We start from the raw sequence: 17,930 nt of genomic DNA, 5'->3' as shown, positions 1-17,930 counted from the left end.
TGTATGTTTGCCTCATGTTTGTACATATATAGGTCGTTATATTCAAAATGTGTCAATCTAATGCAAATAAATTCCTAAACGTAGGAACTTCTGCGTGCCATGGTAGAGATAAAGTGCCCACTTTAATGTGTGTGTGTACATTGATAATGAAATATGAATGCGTTAAAAGGCGTGCTTGTAGCTGGTCAGTTATCTAAGACTATAATGAACGTTTGGCGATTTGGATAACAAAACCAAAGAACAAAAAGCTGGTTTCGTATAATACGCTTGAAGAAAAGTTTAATTAACATCACAGATGAAATAAAAGTTCAAGAAAAACCACACTAGTAATGAAAAACATAAAATACTAACCTTTGATTAAATATAGACGGAGAAATAGCATGAATTTATGGAAGTGTCTCACACTCAGACAGGCAGAAGAAGAAGCCAGACGCAGCTTCAGGACTTCTGAAAAAGATAGTTAAGAATTAGGACTAGAACGAGATTGTTATTATAATCTACATTTTCTGCTGGCATTCACGAGTCTTGAATTTAACTTTCAGTTTCGGAACGAAAGCAATTCAACGAAACCTTGTGTTTCAATAGTGCTGCTTGAACAGTTTTGATTGTGACAAATTTGTTTTTTTTTTCTCCCGGTATCTTGACATTCAGGAACATTCGTGGCACGGGGCAAGCATTTGAAACATAAGATTTCATGAAGTCAAGTAAATAAAAAATGTGTTGTTGAAGAGGAAGTAGGTGGCATGTCTGAATTCGTTCTTAATGACTCACAAAATCCCTTTGGGCGACGCCCAGACACAAACAAGCGCCCTCACCCCAGGGCCAGTTTTCCCTGGATCAAATTAACCCACCAGCATGTCTCTGGACTGTGAGAGGAGACCAGAGCACCTGGAGGAGACCCACGCGAACACGGGGAGAACATGCAGACTCCACACAGACAGCCGCCCAGGGCTCCAGCGCTGCGGGGCAGTAATGCTGACCACTGCGTCACCGTGCCGCCCTGAAGGGTCATTCTTGGTGCTTCATGGCGATCGTCTGTTTAACAGCCTCCGAAGGTAAAAGACCCAGGTCAGCCCAGCCCGGCCGCAGGTTCAGTAGCTCTCGCTTGTCCTGGTAAAAGCGGAGACGTGTGACGGTGCAGCGCAGGTTTTACACGTATGAGCTCTGGCATCGCGTGTGCTTTACTGCTCTACAGCGGAAATCACACGGTCCGTAGTGCAAAAGGGTTCAAATATCGAATTGGATAGGATCTGATACTTGACTTTCAGGATATTGGGAACAATGCCCATTTAAATGAGCAAGAAAGACCTCAGGTGGAATTCTGTCCCGGAAACAGATCCTTCCTCTTACTGGAACCCGCCGGCTAGATGCCAAGTTTTTTACTTTTTACAACATGCCCTTCCTTTTCCTCGAACTCACCGAGGACGCGAATAAAACAAAGAGGATTCAATATAAGCCTCAGTGTGCGTTATAATAAGCGCTTATTACTGAGAGAGATCAGATTCTCAAGGCTGAATTGATGGAGAAACCACAGCAGCACTCCCAGCTCCTGTCCAGGTTTGTCCCCTCCAAGCAGAAGGATGTGCTCCGCTTCACGATTGATGCCTTCCTCTTCCAGAAGAAGCTGTCCAGGAAGGTACTGCCCTCTCAAAGGCTGCTCAGCCTTCCTGCTCCACTGATCCACGGTCTGCTTTCACATCCATGATCTAGATGTGAACCAGACTGTGGTGGCTGTAGTGCCTAGAGCTGCCAGCTTGACTTCACTGCTGGCAGAAGGTCCTTCTCTGTGCCTGTATTGGCCTTGATCCCTGAATGCTGTGACCTTCCCTCTTGCAGCATGAAGTGACTGAGCTGTACATGCACTGTGTCATGGCTCTGGCTCCTGCTAAAGCAACACCAGGGACCAAGTCCTGAACCTACAACAGGGAGGCTAAGAGGTACTTCTGCAAGGAGCCTGCTGAAGGTGCTCTGGGACATGCCAGGTGGAGGCCTGACCTGTCCTCCTCTCCTCCAGGTGGGAGGAGCTGTATGGTGACCATGAGGTCTGTACCTGCTGTGAGTCCAGGTGTACCTCCTTGCTTCCAGCTTCATGACTCTGGGTCTCCAGCTGTAGCAGATCCCTCACTGCTGGGTGCTGCTTGTCCACAGGTACCAGGAGCCTGGTGACCAGCAGTCGGGTGGCTGTGGCACCAGTAGAGGGTCCTCTGGGTGTGGAAGGTGACTGGACTGAGGATGAGGAGGGAGACCCTCAGGGCTCCAGTGAAGATGCTGAGAGCACCAGTGAGGATGTGGAGGGAGCAGAGGACTATGGAGGTTTTGGCCAGTGGAGAGGTAGGGTCTGGCAGGAGGAGCTCCTGTAGGGGTGGTGTCCTGCAGTGCAGCTGGATTGTTCTCCTTCTTCCTCCCCAGGTGCCTGAATGAAGGCTCCAGCCTGGCCCTTGTGACTCTCCTGCCTCCACTCCCCTTGTAATGGTAACAGATCAATAAAGCTGTGAAAGAGCCCTTTTGTTGCTGTTTTTCTTCGAATTTCACTGATGCTTTGCTCACTCCATGTTTAACCTGTCACTGCAGAGCTGCTCCAGGTTTCTGTGGTGTTGAGCCATCTGAGGGTTCATGACTGACCCCTGGAATGGGAAACTTCTCCTTAGCAGAGTCATGGAACAAGCTACCCAGCCTTGCTGCTGCAGCTGCTACTCTGGCTTCTTGCACAGAATTGCTGCTCACTCACTGGTACCAGAGGGCTGGAGCTCTGGGCTGTGCTTTTGTTAATGGAATTGTGTTCCTTTCTCTTTTACACACAAAGGACAAACTCAAGACAATTACTTTTCACTGGGAAGTGTTTAATGCATTCAGCAGATAAAACAGGGCAAAGACTACCTCTTGTGAAAGTCAAATCCTTAGATCTACACCTATGAATTATTTCATTGGCATACTTACATTGCAGATCAGAGCCCTTTATTAATTTGATTTTTTACAATATCTTAAGCTTATACCATATGCCTGTTATCAGAATATGGTTTTAGTAGCTGTTACCTTCTAAATGATTTAACACTAAAACTTTTAAATATTGCAATCAAAGTGGTAACAAAAATGTACATGTATAAAAAGCATCCTCTTAAAAAAACACTGCTTGCATAGGAAAAGAATTTGAGACATTTTCTCTCATATCACATAACACAAGTACAACTGTCATTCCTGAGATTCATAACTGACTCTTGTCCCGTGTGAAGTGAAAATGTACAGTACAATCACCCATGAGGATCAGCATCGAAACTATTAAGTATGATCAGTTCTCTGATATGAATTCTCCATAATGAATTAATTGAATATAGTGGGGCTGTTAAATGACTTATATATTCTATACTATATTTAATAAAGCTGATCAGCATACACCTGTACCTCTTCTTCAAAATGGAATTTGCTCCTAGAAACCCTTTCGTTAGGTGAAAATTTGCAAAAAGAAAAACCTATTTCCATCATATCTTATGGGGAAAATTTACAATTTGTTCCAGACTCCAAAAAAATGTCTCCCCTGCTTTTACGGTTTTCACCAAAAAATGATAAAAGAAGTCATTAACATTCGTACTGTGGTTTGTGTTTTTAGTAATAAAAAAATGCTTACCTAGTTAGATATCATAAATCATACCTTATAAAGTACTGAACAGTAACCACTTTCATTTGCTCTCACAGTTTTCATTTTCTCAACCTCTTTAGGGTTCATGATAAAGTCTAAACGTAGCGAAAGTCTAAAGCCCAAAACTAGCGCACAACTAGCGTCATGAGGTGGACTCTGGTAAAAGGAGGTGCAGGTGTACTGCGGAGGCATCGCTCAGTGTCACTAGGGGAGGCAGGAGCCGTTGCCAGTGTGAGCTGGGAGATCGTACATCTTCACCTCACTGTGGGAGAATGAGCTTTCCTGAGATTCAATAATGGCGAAGAGTCCCTGCAGCAGGAATGATCTGGCACACAGGTAAGGTCTATGCTGTAAGTCAGATGATTGTCAAACACTTGCCTGAAACACCCTCAATCAACAATTTCACATCCCAAGACACAAAATACAAAGCAGGACACCCCAGGGGACAGGCCGCTCCTCCAGTGTGCGGCAGGTGGGGAGAGTCCTGTCAGGAGGCACGTTGGCGTGTCGGAGCTCAGAAGAGGAACCTGACTGAGGCGAGAGGCAGCAGCAGGAGGAAGATGTTCTGCGCGACACGCTTGGCGCTGTTGCACAGGTTCCCCTGACAGCAGCTGTACCCCACACCGAGGTACTGGGACACCTGCTCACTGCCCTGTGCAACACAGGCGTTCTTGCTGACACATCCCTTCATGACAACCATCTGTTCACCAACCTTAACTGAAACCAAAGCAGAGAGATTCCTTCAAGAAACAGCACTGAAAGCGCACGAGACATCGCACCCTGCCCCTTCTGAAACTCCACTTCAGAGCCTTTATCTGCTCAGGAGCGTCTTGGCTTGACTGAGCCAGGTCTGCACCTCAGTGACAAGTCCGTGAGTTCAGGGCAGACAGGTAACCTCCCAGCACATCTCAGCCTGGAGGAAACTGCTGGGAACGCTAGCAGGGTCAGCAGGCAGCAATCCACTGTACCACAAGGATGTTGTTGGGTTGTAAGTTTTAGGGCCTAGATAGGCATTAAGATTGTTTTAACATTTCTGTTTTAACAAAGCCAGTTTTCTGAAGATGTGTTTGATACCAGGGAAAGCTCTCTCTACCCAAAGGAAATTGTTGCAAAGGGCTGGCCTCTGCTCTAAACTCATCTACGCCCTGTGAGTACCTGTGTATCTATTTCGTGATGGAGGGTGCTGCATGTTGTTTTCTCTCTTTAACAGGTTACTCCAGCTTAATGAGATACAGAACATGAGCTCACCAGAGGTTTCCAGGCAGCGGTCTTCAATCCCCAGACACTGTAGAGTCTTGGTGCAATCCTGTCCTTCACAGGTGAAACACTCCAGCCCATTGGGGGCGCTGTCTCCATAGGCTACAATGACACACATCAAGACAAACTCCATTACAAGTACAAGACAGATCAGACCAGGGGAGAGGAGCTATTGACACCTGTGACTAGAGATGCAGCTCAGTCTGTCAGCAGCTCCTCTTGCAGTGCAGGTTGAGTCGGAAAGCCCAGAAAGTAGAGTGGATTCTGGGAGATTAGCCTGTGTGGTTCACTGGGCTGGCAGTCAGAGCAGTGCAGAAATGTCAGTTCTCACCCTGAGTCTTGTGTGTTAGGATGCAAACTGTAGTGGTAAATCTAGATGCCTATAATTTGTCTAACTAATCAAATAGGTGTAAAATATATTTTGTGCACAATGTGGAATTTATTTCTGCCTCCTCTGTATGACTTTGTTTCATATTTGAACAGCATTGGAATCAATTTCAAAATGAGCACAAGGGCAGCTCCAGACAATTAGCTCATTCTTCTGTATGAATTCACAGGCCTGAAGTTCTGTGCACAGGCTGGCTGCCTTTACACATCATATAGAGATCTGACTGCAGTTTCCTATTATTGTCACAGCATGAAGACTCAGTTCCTCAAGCAGAGTCACTCAGATTCGCCCAGGTGGAGTCAAGGGTGTGCACGATCACACAACCACACTCACTCACACGTGGCCTCTGGCCCTCTCTCTGTGTGTCTGCGCACAGATCGCGTCTGCCGGCGTTACCTGGGGGAGCTACAGTGTTGCAGAGATCAGTGCTGCAGCATGTCGAGCTGACAGTCGTTCTTGCATTTCCAAAGTTGACCGACAGAGATTGTACACACTCTTGAGGTTTTGCGCATCCCTTCACGGTAACATCTTGTGGGTTTCCCACTGCAAGAAATACCACAATCAGAAAATCAGTATGAGATCCCTGGGTCAGTTATCTACTGACAATCACATGGGCTACATGAAATCAAGCCCATGACTTCCCCACGAATGACTTCCACTCATGAGTAACCTTTATCCGATTATTTGTAGATATTATATACTATATGTTAACATTTCTGGATTGAAAAATTCAATTTTCTGCTCTAAGTACAGTGTTTCCCATGATTCCCTGTCTTACGTTCAATAAAATGTTAATTTTGGAAGTGTTTAAAACATTTGTCAGCAATGCAGTGGAATAGAGCAATACGAATATAGAGTTCAATTACATCTTCATCAAAAGACCTTTTGCTTTCAGTTCTAAAGTTGACACAGAAGTCAACAGTGTTAATTACACAAGGAGACTGTAAATTACAGTAATTTCATATCGCCAGCGTGACTCCCGGGTCCTTTGTGTATTTCGTTACCTCCACGGTAGTCATGAACGTGGTTATGATATTCATAGTCTTTTATTGCTCTGCAAACTGCTTGTGGCGCTTTGTAGTCACACTAACCTTCGCTATAAACGTAATCAAACGTCCTCCACCGTGGTTGAAAAGAAAAGTTGACCCGTATGGGTATCGTCAGTGATTTGTAAGTGACTTACCTGCGGTGACTCGTACGGTTGCCGCAGCACACGTGGTTTCTAAAGCCGGACACTGTTTTTGTGTCTCCGGTGAGCCGTATGCGGATTCGAAACATTTGAGAGATGCCACTGTGGAGAAAATAAATTAAAAAACGAAACATCTTGACGTCAAATCATCATTCCTAGAAGACATAACGTATGAATCGAGAGCAGTGGAACGACATTTTGTTTTTGACATAAAAAGTCACGAGTTTTAAAAGAGTAGAAAGTCATGTTTTCCTCATTGCCACTAGTTGCCACGGTGAGTATTTTGTTCTCCATGGCAACCCCTCTCCGCTGTGACGGGGCTGGAACATGAAACGTCACCGTTCCGCAAGGTGTTCTGGGTGATTCCCTGCTGCGGCATCACAGCTCGTGCGCAGATCTAGACACGGGACAGCCGCGCCCTCGCAGGCGTGGTCGGGAACGCGCACAGGGAGGGTGGGAGTACTGGGACGCGGCCGCTGGGTCTTTAATCTAAAGTCCTTTACATTTGCCAGCAGCCACATCACCCTGCAACTCACAACTGGCAACCCACTGAAGATAAGCAGGTGTGAGCCTTGTCAGTATCTGGATGGGAGACTCCTGGGAAAAACTAAGGTTGCTGCTGGAAGAGGTGTTAGTGGGGCCAGCAGGGGGCGCTCACCCTGCGGTCCATGTGGGTCCTAATGCCCCAGTATATTGACGGGGACACTATACTGTAAACAGGCTCCGTCCTTCGGATGAGACGTAAAACCGAGGTCCTGACTCTCTCTGGTCATTAAAAATCCCAGGGCGTTTCTCGAAAAGAGTAGGGGTGTAACCCCGGCATCCTGGCCAAATTTCCCATTGGCCCTTACCAATCATGGCCTCCTAATAATCCCCATCTTAAAAAAAAAAAAAAAATGGCTTCATCACTCTGCTCTCCTCCCCACTGATAGCTGATGTGTGGGGAGCGTTCTGGCGCACTATGGCTGCCGTCGCATCATCCAGGTGGGGCTGCACACTGGTGGGGGTGGAGGGGATCCCCATGACCTGTAAAGTGCTCTGAGTGGAGTGTCAAGAAAAGCTCTATATAAGTGTAAGCAATTATTATTATTATTATTAATTGTTCCGGTTCTTGCAGCGTTAACTGGAGGAAAATCTCTTAAAAATGTGTTAACTGGAGGAAATCGGGTGAAAATGCAGCAGCGATGTCTTATGTGGGATTCGAATCCACGACCTCATAGTTATAAAAGTCCCAAATCCCACCCACTCATCCTGGCTCGTTGTACAGCCGGCCCTCCGCTAAACATCCTTAGTTCTCTATTTCAATAGAGGCTCTTCTGAGGGTGTGACCGTCCTGCGAAACCGGGTCTCCGGCGTCACGCAACAGAGACACAGCCGGCTGAGCTGAAGGCGACCCCCCCGCCCGGGCGGCTGCGGTCCCTGTTACGCCCCGCTACAGGGGTCTGCGCTCAGCACTGCTGCCTCTCAGCGCTGGGGCGCGGTTGTGTGGAGTCTGCATGTTCCCTCGTGCTCGCTTGGGTGCTCCGGTGTCCTTCTCCAGTCCAGAGACATGCTGGTGGGTTACCTGGCCCTGGTGTGAAAGTGTGTGTCTGTCCTGTGATGGACGGGTGTCCTGTCATTCCGCAGCTCGCTTTAGACGGAACTAAATATCTGATGCGCGCAGGACTGGCCCAGTGAAAGAGTCATTTTCTGCCTCTGACACCAGTTTTTCTTATTCTGCTCAAACGCTTCAGATTTTAAGAACTTTCACAGCACAGTTGTTCCGGACGTCCGAGAACGGGTCGGTACTTTGCAAAATAAAATAAAATGTAAGTCGAATAAAAATATGTCATCCTTCGCACCGTTACAAAATTATTTCCTTGACTGTGCATGCTTACTTCTTCTTGTATAAACGAATGGCGTTGAGTCTATACAAACACGATTATTTCAGAAAACAATGCCTGCAAAATCAAAATCGTACTTTACGGTACGTGCTGCGTTGAATTTAAAACACCTTCCGCTGCGTGCGAGCAATGCAGTTAAAACACAGTCACACGCACCCGTTCACACACATCCACGTTACTGGTGGCTGTGGTTTGAACAAGATCTCCTACCTGTGGAAAACAGCGCGAGGGCGACACCGAGAGTCACGAGCAGCTTCATCTTGCGAGTCTGAGGGAGGAGGAGTGGGGTTGGGGCGCGCGAAGGGTCTTATATACGCCCCGAGTCGCGGGGGCGGAAATTCAAACAGATGTGTGAGTTTCGACTTCTGGAGAATAGAAACTTAAAGGTCCGAAAAGGCGATGCTTAACGAGGAAGCTGTTATTTTCTTATGAGCAATGAGTTATTACTCTCGGGGTCCGGGTGGGGTGCGCGGCCCGGGACGCCTGGAACTGGTGACTGTCCTGCTCCTGTCCGGAGTACCGCGGAGGGACAGGCGGGAGGGCCCGAAGGAGATCCCCGCCTGAGCCGCACCAGCCCACAGCGAGGCGCCGTCTGCAGGGACCCCCCTAAACCCTTCAGCGCCCTGACGCTGCTTTTAAAAATGCTCCACAGCTCACTCAAAAACTATAGGTGGCACAATTTGAAAGCCTCATGATCTCTTGTCAGAAATTCCTACCGTTACAATGTATTTGCTACTTGAGCTCACTAATATACTCAAAAACTACAGGTAGCAAGAATTGATAGGCTTGCCTGTACATTTTGACAGCCTAAAACGCCCCATCAGCCATGAGGTCTGTACCTGCTGTGAATCCAGGTGTACCTCCTTGCTTCCAGCTTCATGACTCTGGGTCTCCAGCTGTAGCAGATCCCTCACTGCTGGGTGCTGCTTGTCCACAGGTACCAGGAGCCTGGTGACCAGCAGTCGGGTGTCTGTGGCACCAGTAGAGGGTCCTCTGGGTGTGGAAGGTGACTGGACTGAGGATGAGGAGGGAGACCTTCAGGGCTCCAGTGAAGATGCTGAGAGCACCAGTGAGGATGTGGAGGGAGCAGAGGACTATGGAGGTTCTGGCCAGTGGAGAGGTAGGGTCTGGCAGGAGGAGCTCCTGTAGGGGTGGTGTCCTGCAGTGCAGCTGGATTGTTCTCCTTCCTCCCCAGGTGCCTGAATGAAGGCTCCAGCCTGGCCCTTGTGACTCTCCTGCCTCCACTCCCCTCGTAATGGTAATGGTAACAGATGAATAAAAGTGGGAAGAACTCCTTTGGTTGTTCTTTTCTTCCAACTGTATTATGTCCTACTGCCTTTATTGCTCTAAAGCGTATGAATATCTTTGGTTCTTTTGTGTATAGCTCTGTTATCTTCTTGAATTATTGTTTTCCTGTGTTTCAGGTTAATAGTAGCCCTCAATAGGGCTGTTCTCCTAATAACAGATGCAGTGTTGGCTTATCGAGAAGGTTGTGTAAAGGGTCAAGGTACAATTCCTAAAATGCATCCTTTCCTCAGATCAATTAATTCTTAAATTATAGCATTCAATTTCTTTACATTTCTGGTAAGACTGAATCCACAGCCCCAGACTCCTAGGAGGTTCTATGGATCAGCACTGACATGTTTCATTGTCTAGATCACTTGCAGAGGTAGATTTTTCTACTTTAATTCACAGAACAAACCAATGACCTCCAACTGTCTCCACACCTCTCCTACATTTGTCCACTGCTGCTGATGTCCCACTACTACTGCCTTTCTGTTCAATTTTTGAAGGTCGTCTACAGGGAGTTTGAATTGGTCTTTGACTTTGAAACACAACTGGCACAGACACTGTCATGTTTGTCAGGTTTCTTTTGTGCACTCTTGGCTTTGACAGGCCAAGAGCAGACTAGCTAGTGGCAGTGATGCACAATTAAAAGTTTCACTGATGAACAACCGGTAATTCGGAAGAGTCAGTCTACTCGAAACCTGTTGAAAGACAGTCAGGATAAAGTAATAAAAGACATTGAACCCCCCCCCCAATAACCAACATCAAAATGCTTATTTCAGTCATTTTAATAAAAAAAGCAATATTGTTACAGCTTTGTGATGACGTCTTAACCAGCCAAGTCACAGCAGTAGCAGAGCAGGAGGCACTTTTAAAACCCCCACACAGTCCCAGTTCCCTGCCCCTGAAACCACTGAGACGGGTACAACACACCATTCACAAAACATACACAACACAGGACATAGGTTGCCCACCGCCTGAGCAGACGCTCCACAGCATCACCCAGCATGCGACTACTCGTCAAGAAAAAAACCCAAAATGACACTTTCGCACTTTTCCATAGATGTCATTCATCTGCGTACAAAACTGCAAACAAAAAGAAAGAGGTGTGGTGGGGGAAAGGGGGTGGGGTGGAAGAAAGATTCTGGGGGGTAACGTTTCCAGGCACGTCTTCCGGTGAAACATTCACAACCAGAATCCAAATCCAGGGTTCCTCCGCCCCGCCACCAGTCCGGATCAAAACAGTTCACGAGTTCGGGCGCCTTCTCCCCTTTCGGAACAGACAGGAAGCAACTGAACAAGCAGGGAGGTCAGGGAAGGGGCAGACAGCGCAGTTCACTCCGTGGCCAGTGAGAGGCGCTGTCACTGCTGCCAACCCCGCCTGAGAGGCTACGCCGGCAGCTGTTTTTACGGTGGTGGAGAAGGAGGAAGGGGAGGTGCCAGTGCCTCGTGCCAGCTGAGAGTCCCACTCCAGCACAAGCTTATTTCTTCTGCTTTGGGGGTGGTCTGAAAAAACAAAGAGAGACGGAACCGGATGTCAGTAACGATACAGCTCTGAACGGATCGCAAAGCGGCCGCGAGCGCAGCCCACCTGTAGACGCCCACGACGACGGCGTGGTCCCTCTCGTACGGCTCCAGCGTCAGCTGCTCCTGCGGCTTCATGTTCTCCTGGGTCATCTTCTTCACCTCCGAGGCGAAGACGGCCTCCGGCGCCGCCGTGGAGTCGATGCAGTTCGCCTGCGGGGGAGGAGGGAGAACGCACCGAGGATGTGACGGCGCCCTGCCACCAGTCCCCGCGCCGCAGAAACAAAGAGGAAGGACCCACCCCAGGGCACAGCCCTCTTGCATGTAGTCCAAGGGGCTCACAACTCGAACCTGTGACCCTTCTGCAGCGACGATAGCTAGGGCACGCCCGCAGTCGAGCGTGCTGGCGTTGAGAGAGAACAGCAGCACCGCCAGCTGCCCACTCCACCTGTGGCTCTATCGGAGTAACAGCCCGCCCCCCTCTCTTGAACACCGAACTATACAATTAAGAAGGAAGCAGGTCCATAACGCCTTCCCTGGAAGTCCCGGCATTTGTATGGAGCGGACTGCTCCTCCCAGTGATTCGTCCTGCATCCAGCTGGCAGGTGCACGTCACAACCCCACCTGCCTAGCCTTTGGATCCCCGTCCCCTAGGATCACCCGTTTTTTTATCGGAGTTTATCCTCCCGCCCCTTCCCACAAGCCCACGCCGATGAAGCACCTTGATGGAGATGACGAAGTGGCCGCCGTTCTTCAGGAAGTTGTGCGCGTTCAGGGCCACGATACGCGTCTGATCAGGCTGGGCCACGTCGGCGAAGATCACGTCCACCATGCCTGCTCACGGGGGGAGAGACCGCGGGGGGTCAGGAAGGGCCCGGGGCCACCTCTAAGCTACGCGCCGTGCGACGCGAGACTAGAGATGAAGACCGTCACCCCGAGTGTCTCTTACCCACGAGCATCCTGTACTTGTGTGGGTGGCGGGCGTCCTCGATGATGGGGATGATGTTGGTCCTCTTCTTGGCCACGCTGAGCAGGTCTCTTCCGGAGCGGTGAGAGAACTCCACAGCGTAGACCAGCCCCTCCTGTGCAAAGGGGAGTGGGGGTATTTATTCAAGGGGGTGCCCCAGAGACGGTGGGTGAGAGGCTTAAAACAACAGCCCCACTCCTTCACTTTTGTTGCCAGGTGTAAGACTTTACACTTCCTTTCCCCCAAAAAACTGAAGACTACTCAGAATAGGCATGCAACAAAAGAACGCCCACTTAAAAGAAAATCAGTATGATGAGCTGTAAGCACAGGTTACAAACCATATTAGAAAGGGAAGAGAACAAAGGAATACTGCGAAGGCGTCAAGCTTTATTCAGGAACGGGGAAGATGTAAATGCTCGGACTGGGGATAAGGTCATCTGTGGAGTGCCACAGAATGAGGAACACTGCTCTGCCTGGTTCACATCAATTGTCTCGTTCCTCATACAGTTAGCATACCAGTCAAGGTTGCAGATGACAAACGAAGAGGGTTAAATACCACTCCTTTACACAAAGGCTTGTGGGAGCATGGAACGTGCTGCCCAGCCATCTTGCGGACTTCTGCCTAGCTGGATAGGCTGAAACGGTTAACTGGGCCACTCTCATTTGTAAGCACTCCTGTGGCCAAGATAAGCCAGTATGTGGCGTCACTGACCGGCCCGACGATGTCCGAGACGTGGGAGACGGTGGTGCCCGAGGCCGCGCCCAGGTACATGACTTTGGCCCCGGGTCGGATGTGAATCTGGTCCACGCCTCCCAGGATGGCGGCCGCCAGCTTCGAGCGGAAGGGGTTCCATGCCCTGTACTCGATCTTCGTCTCGCCCTCCTGCGAAGAGAACCCCAACGGGCCGTGAGGATCCAGCCGCCAGTCCCACCAGCCCAGGGCCCAGAGCAGGGCTGCCCAGTCACCACCCCGGGCTCCTGCTGCAGACCCGTCTTCATCAACAACACCCGAGGGCGCAACTCTGGACAGCGCCCGGGCGACCACAGACGGGGGCGGGGCTGGGGGTGGACAGCACCTGGGAGACCACAGACGGGGGCGGGGCCAGGGTGGACAGCGCCCGGGCAACCACAGACGGGGGCGGGGCCAGGGTGGACAGCGCCCGGGCAACCACAGACGGGGGCGGGGCCAGGGTGGACAGCACCCGGGCAACCACAGACGGGGGCGGGGCCAGGGTGGACAGCACCCGGGCAACCACAGACGGGGGCGGGGCCAGGGTGGACAGCGCCCGGGCAACCACAGACGGGGGCGGGGCCGGGGAGGACAGCGCCCGGGCAACCACAGACGGGGGCGGGGCCGGGGAGGACAGCGCCCGGGCAACCACAGACGGGGGCGGGGCCGGGGAGGACAGCGCCCGGGCGACCACAGACGGGGGCGGGGCCGGGGAGGACAGCGCCCGGGCGACCACAGACGGGGGCGGGGCCGGGGTGGACAGCGCCCGGGCGACCCACCTCCACATTGATCCTCTTCTCCCCGTAGACGGACTCCCCCACCACCATGTTCTTCGTCACCAGGGCGTCCTCCTTCCCGCGGCAGATGAACACGCCTGAGGGGCACAGGAGCCAACGAACCCATCAATACGCCTTCAGACTGCGGGAGGAAACTCCATGCAGACGGCACCCCAGGACTGAACCCAGGGCCCGGCGCTGCGTGCACATACAAGTCCATCTTCTACATGACGTATTCACCCGTGCACGACCTGACTGGGCTGCTAAAAAGCACTGGGCGGTTCGTTGAGAAGTCAGCAGGCCGCAGAACTTACTGTATTTTAATTGTATACCTCACAGACACTGCGATCGCTGGCAGACGTACTTCAGATCACTAGAGCTGGTCTGTTCACTGGCAGTGCTAACTGCTGTCCACCATGCTGCCCAGCCTGAAATGCAGCTGCTGTTATTTCGCAGTGAGCGGCGCCACCGGTTCGGGGAGACCCTACCTTCGTGTCTGTGGGGCTCCACCGTCACCTTCTTGCCGCCCCGGAAGCCGCCGCCGCCGCCGCGGCCCCCTCTTCCTCCTCGGCCCCGAGGGGTGCCCCCGCGGCCCCCCCGGAATCCCCCCTCGCCGCCGGGAGACCTGAACCCCCCACCTGCCGAGAGAAAACCCAGTGAGACCTCCGGCGGCGCTGGGGCCGAACCCCCAGAACACCGCAGCCGCCCCGGAGGAGCCCGGCACGCCCCAATTCCCGGAGCCCGGCGTCCGGCTCCTCCTCCCACCCGACAGCCCCGTGAATTTTTTTCCTTTCCCGCTTCCCTGCTCGAACCTCTTCTCCTGCCCCCCACGACCTTCCTGCCCGGTGTGTCCTTCACCAACGCCGGCCCCTGGTTGACCAGGCAGAGCTCGACCGCCCTCCGGCTCGGTCTGGGCCGCTCTCGGAATCAATCAGCTTAACGAAGGGCTCGGTGGGAACAACAGACCAGGAGACGCTCGGTCCGAGAACCACTGTTGCCAAGGATGCTGGGACACGGAAACTACAAACTGACAACCAACCGAAAGGCCTTTCTGGGGGTCCCAGAGAAACGTCCTGCCTAAACCACACTATTCCCATCAGAGGCCCGTGTAGCAGGGCTCTTTCAAAACGTCCCGGGGCAGCCGCTGGGGCGCGTCAGGGAGGGATGTTACTGCAGCACCAACTATCTCACCCCCCCAGTGGCCTCTTCATCGCCCTGACCTCTGCAGAGTCCCCGTCCTTGTGATCCTGGAGGGGACGAGCCCCCCGTTAACTGGACACTCAAGCGGTGTGCCCACCCCCCCCGGGGCAGAGACACTTACCTCGGCCGCCTCTGAAGCCGCCACGCCCCCTGCCACCGCCTCGGTCCCCGAACCCGCCTCGTCCGCGGCCTCCGAATCCTCCTCCTCCTCGGTCTCCGAATCCTCCTCCTCCTCCTCGGTCTCCGAATCCTCCCCTCCCGCCTCTCGGACTGAAGCCTGCCGGGAGAGAACCACAGGAGAGGGGGTTACTCGCCCCATCGTAGAGCCGCCAGAGAGAACCACACAGCGCAGGGCCTGTCCAAGTGCGTCCGCAGGGCTGTCCAGTCAGTGCGTGTGCAGGGCCGGTCAGTGCGTCCGCAGGGCTGTCCAGTCCTGCTCCTGGAGAGCCGGTCAGTGTGTCTGCAGGGCTGTCCAGTCCTGCTCCTGGAGAGCCGGTCAGTGTGTCTGCAGGGCTGTCCAGTCCTGCTCCTGGAGAGCCGGTCAGTGTGTCTGCAGGGCTGTCCAGTCCTGCTCCTGGAGAGCCGGTCAGTGTGTCTGCAGGGCTGTCCAGTCCTGCTCCTGGAGGAGCCGGTCAGTGCGTCCGCAGGGCTGTCCAGTCCAGTCCTGGAGGGCCTGCAGACACACTGACTGGCCCTCCAGGTCTCTTAAAGGCAGTATCGACTGGAGAGCCAGGAGAGGCTGTGCAATTGGCCCAGTTAAATCAGCACTCAGCCGGCTCAGCTCCTCAAGAGCTCAGTGGGGAAGAACACCCTCAGACACTCCAGCTGCCCGGGACCAGGGCTGGACACCCTGGGAACGATGTAGGGAAGCACTGCAACACCAAAGTGTGCAGCTGCACAAGTCCTCCCCCCCCACAAACCACACTGCAGGACGGCGGCTTCTCCTGTCTCACTAACTTGTCTTCTAGACACAGGACCAGACCGCCGACACGCTCCTTGACTGGACACTGTAACGGTCTGCAAAGCGCGAGTTCCAATAGTTTAAAACGGGCAGCGGCCAGGCCCCCGGACTCATCGGCTGACTCGCACAGGCTGCGGGTCCGAGTCCCAGGTAGAGACAGTGCAGCTGCTGTCCTGTGCGGGTGCGGCACCCCGACCGAAGCGGTAAAACACCCCGACTAAACCGGCACACGTGCGCCTCGCCCCCGACAGACACGCCAGTGTCAACATCACCGTCGGCAGCTGCGAAACATGAACCACGCGCGGCCAACGAACCCGACATGAAAGGGCATTTAAAAAGCGAGAACCGGACGCTTTTCTTTACACGGAGGGAGGTAGGGGTGTGGAACAAGCCGCCGAGCCACGTCGCTGAAGCCGATTAAAAGCAGCTGAAGAAGGTCCTGGGTTCAATTAGCTGTTAAGCTGACGGACTAAAGGGGCTCCTCTTACTTCCCTTACTTACTTTTCAACTGCGAGACACTGACCCGAGCCCGGGAGATCCTCTCCGATCCGTAATCGATCACAATTAGCGCTAGAAGACGCTTTTCGTTTTACAGACTTTGGAACATCGCTAGGAAGCGCACGTTTAAATCGGACGTTTTTCTAAAAGTTCGAGCATGCAAGGAATCGGTCTGTGCGCTCTCATAAGGACCCCACGTCTCCCCACACCAAGCACATGGCCGCGGCACTGAAAACGATCCCCTCGCACGAAAACGGCCATCGCAATCGTTGTGTTGTTGTTGTTTTTTTTTTGGCATTTGGCTTCGCTTAACGCCAAAAGACACCCGCTTCCTTCCGAAATTCACGCCAGAACTCAAATCACGAGCAGGAGAGAGCTACAGGGCCGACAGCAATCCAAGCCAAAACATCAGTTAACGCTGGATCCAAACTGAACGACGAACTAGTCCAGCACGCTGCGCCCAATACAAATACATTAACTAGCGTCCCAGCTGCTCACGGCAACAGGAACAGCGGGGAACTGTTGAAATTCCGTCTAAATCGTGCACGCCGCGTCAAGTAATCGTCTGGAAGTTACTAAAATGAGCCTAAAACAGATCCTAAACCTCCGGCGTGCGCAGGCCACGACCCCCCGTCCGCCACCGAGAAACTCTCCTCTTCTGCACGAACCAGCTGGGTTTAACTTCGAAATGCGACTTAAGAAAATAGGAGCCTCCGAACAAGGCAGACACCAAACTCGGAGCGGGTGGTCTTTACGGCGCTTAAAGGCATTTTTGCCTTTTATTATCACGTTTTGTTTTCGGAGGGTGATTTGTCTCCGGCCCCGGTGAGACTCGGAGGACAGAAGCGGCGGAGCTCCGTGTTTTTACCTCCCGGGTCGTTTTTTTTTTCCCCCTTTTAACGCGACAGGGGATCGCGGATCTGCTTACCTGGCTTCATGTTCGCGTCTCGGGATGTATCGCTGCAACGACCTGGGCGCAGAAATCGGATGAGTTGTGTCGCCGCTCCGCTGTCCGTCCTCCGCACTCGGGCGCTCGCTGTCTCTCTCTCTCCTGCTCACACGTGCTGCGTCCGCACCACATGGGCCGGCGGCGGAAGTTCCAAGCCCGCGCGTCCGAGCGCTTCCTCTCGCCGGCGTCGCCCACAGCGCCCCCTACCTCGGAGGACACACACTGCAGGCCGCTCTCCACCTCGGGTCCCCCACAAAGCTGTGTTTCGGGAACTGGAAATACAGCTTTTGGTATTTTGGTATATTTGGAAATACAACTGGAAATACGACACCTGAAGAAGGCTCCACGGCCGAAACGTTGTGTTCTCTTTCTTCTTTTTTTCAGCATGGAATAAACCTATTACTTGTTATTTTTCTGATTTTTTTGTCTTCGAAACCTGTACTTGAAACCCATTGAAACCATCTTCAACTTTTTTTGTTCCGTGGACTTAAAACATCTTATTGTGGCCGGAACTTATTCAGTCTTACTCTAGTTGAAGCTTACACGTAAGCCTAGTACGCTTTACCTTTTTAAAAAGCTCCACCATGGATTTCAAATGAGACTTTGTGCTGTTAAATTACTGTGCCGCCTCAAAGATCTGCGCAAGCTCAGTGAGTCCTAAGTGTTAACTGAACAGGGTCTTGTTCA

At 52.1% G+C, this 17,930-nt stretch overlaps 2 protein-coding genes and 1 long non-coding RNA gene across 3 annotated transcripts; 1 reads left to right on the top strand and 2 right to left on the bottom strand.

Moving 5' to 3' along the window:
- Nucleotides 1-1,339: 1,339 nt before the first annotated feature.
- Nucleotides 1,340-2,166, top strand: LOC148640247 (uncharacterized). Its single transcript, XR_015930636.1, has 3 exons — nt 1,340-1,636; nt 1,837-1,937; nt 2,015-2,166. It is a non-coding gene; the product is annotated as an uncharacterized LOC148640247 (long non-coding RNA).
- Nucleotides 2,167-2,819: 653 nt separating this feature from the next.
- On the bottom strand, nt 2,820-8,699 carry LOC148640246 (urokinase plasminogen activator surface receptor-like). Its single transcript, XM_088621025.1, has 5 exons — nt 8,562-8,699; nt 6,463-6,570; nt 5,676-5,822; nt 4,883-4,993; nt 2,820-4,351 (listed from the first exon to the last, which is right to left on the bottom strand). The coding sequence occupies exons 1-5, from the start codon at nt 8,608-8,610 to the stop codon at nt 4,149-4,151; spliced, it is 618 nt and encodes a 205-aa protein (XP_088477151.1). The 5' UTR covers nt 8,611-8,699; the 3' UTR covers nt 2,820-4,148.
- Nucleotides 8,700-10,410: 1,711 nt separating this feature from the next.
- On the bottom strand, nt 10,411-17,384 carry fbl (fibrillarin rRNA 2'-O-methyltransferase). Its single transcript, XM_088621520.1, has 9 exons — nt 17,223-17,384; nt 14,957-15,112; nt 14,124-14,273; nt 13,639-13,733; nt 12,842-13,012; nt 12,112-12,244; nt 11,884-11,996; nt 11,230-11,375; nt 10,411-11,144 (listed from the first exon to the last, which is right to left on the bottom strand). The coding sequence occupies exons 1-9, from the start codon at nt 17,230-17,232 to the stop codon at nt 11,120-11,122; spliced, it is 999 nt and encodes a 332-aa protein (XP_088477646.1). The 5' UTR covers nt 17,233-17,384; the 3' UTR covers nt 10,411-11,119.
- Nucleotides 17,385-17,930: the final 546 nt, after the last annotated feature.

This window comes from Lepisosteus platostomus, chromosome 26, assembly GCF_059453375.1.
Source record: "Lepisosteus platostomus isolate fLepPlt1 chromosome 26, fLepPlt1.hap1, whole genome shotgun sequence".
In the NCBI taxonomy this organism is placed as follows: Eukaryota; Metazoa; Chordata; class Actinopteri; order Semionotiformes; family Lepisosteidae; genus Lepisosteus; species Lepisosteus platostomus.
Note: the sequence above shows the minus strand (reverse complement) of the source record. Positions and strands in the feature narration are given on the sequence as shown.

What these genes read in the sequence shown, in the direction of transcription:
- LOC148640246 (XM_088621025.1), bottom strand. Translation starts at nt 8,610, where the DNA reads ATGAAGCTGCTCGTGACTCTCGGTGTCGCCCTCGCGCTGTTTTCCACA. An exon ending in CCTCGCGCTGTTTTCCACAG is followed by an intron (nt 6,571 to 8,561) that starts GTAGGAGATCTT and finishes TTTTCTCCACAG; the next exon opens with TGGCATCTCTCAAATGTTTC. An exon ending in CAACACTGTAGCTCCCCCAG is followed by an intron (nt 4,994 to 5,675) that starts GTAACGCCGGCA and finishes GTGTCATTGTAG; the next exon opens with CCTATGGAGACAGCGCCCCC.
- fbl (XM_088621520.1), bottom strand. An exon ending in AGAAGAGGATCAATGTGGAG is followed by an intron (nt 13,013 to 13,638) that starts GTGGGTCGCCCG and finishes TTCTCTTCGCAG; the next exon opens with GAGGGCGAGACGAAGATCGA. An exon ending in ACTTCGTCATCTCCATCAAG is followed by an intron (nt 11,376 to 11,883) that starts GTGCTTCATCGG and finishes CCTCCCCCGCAG; the next exon opens with GCGAACTGCATCGACTCCAC.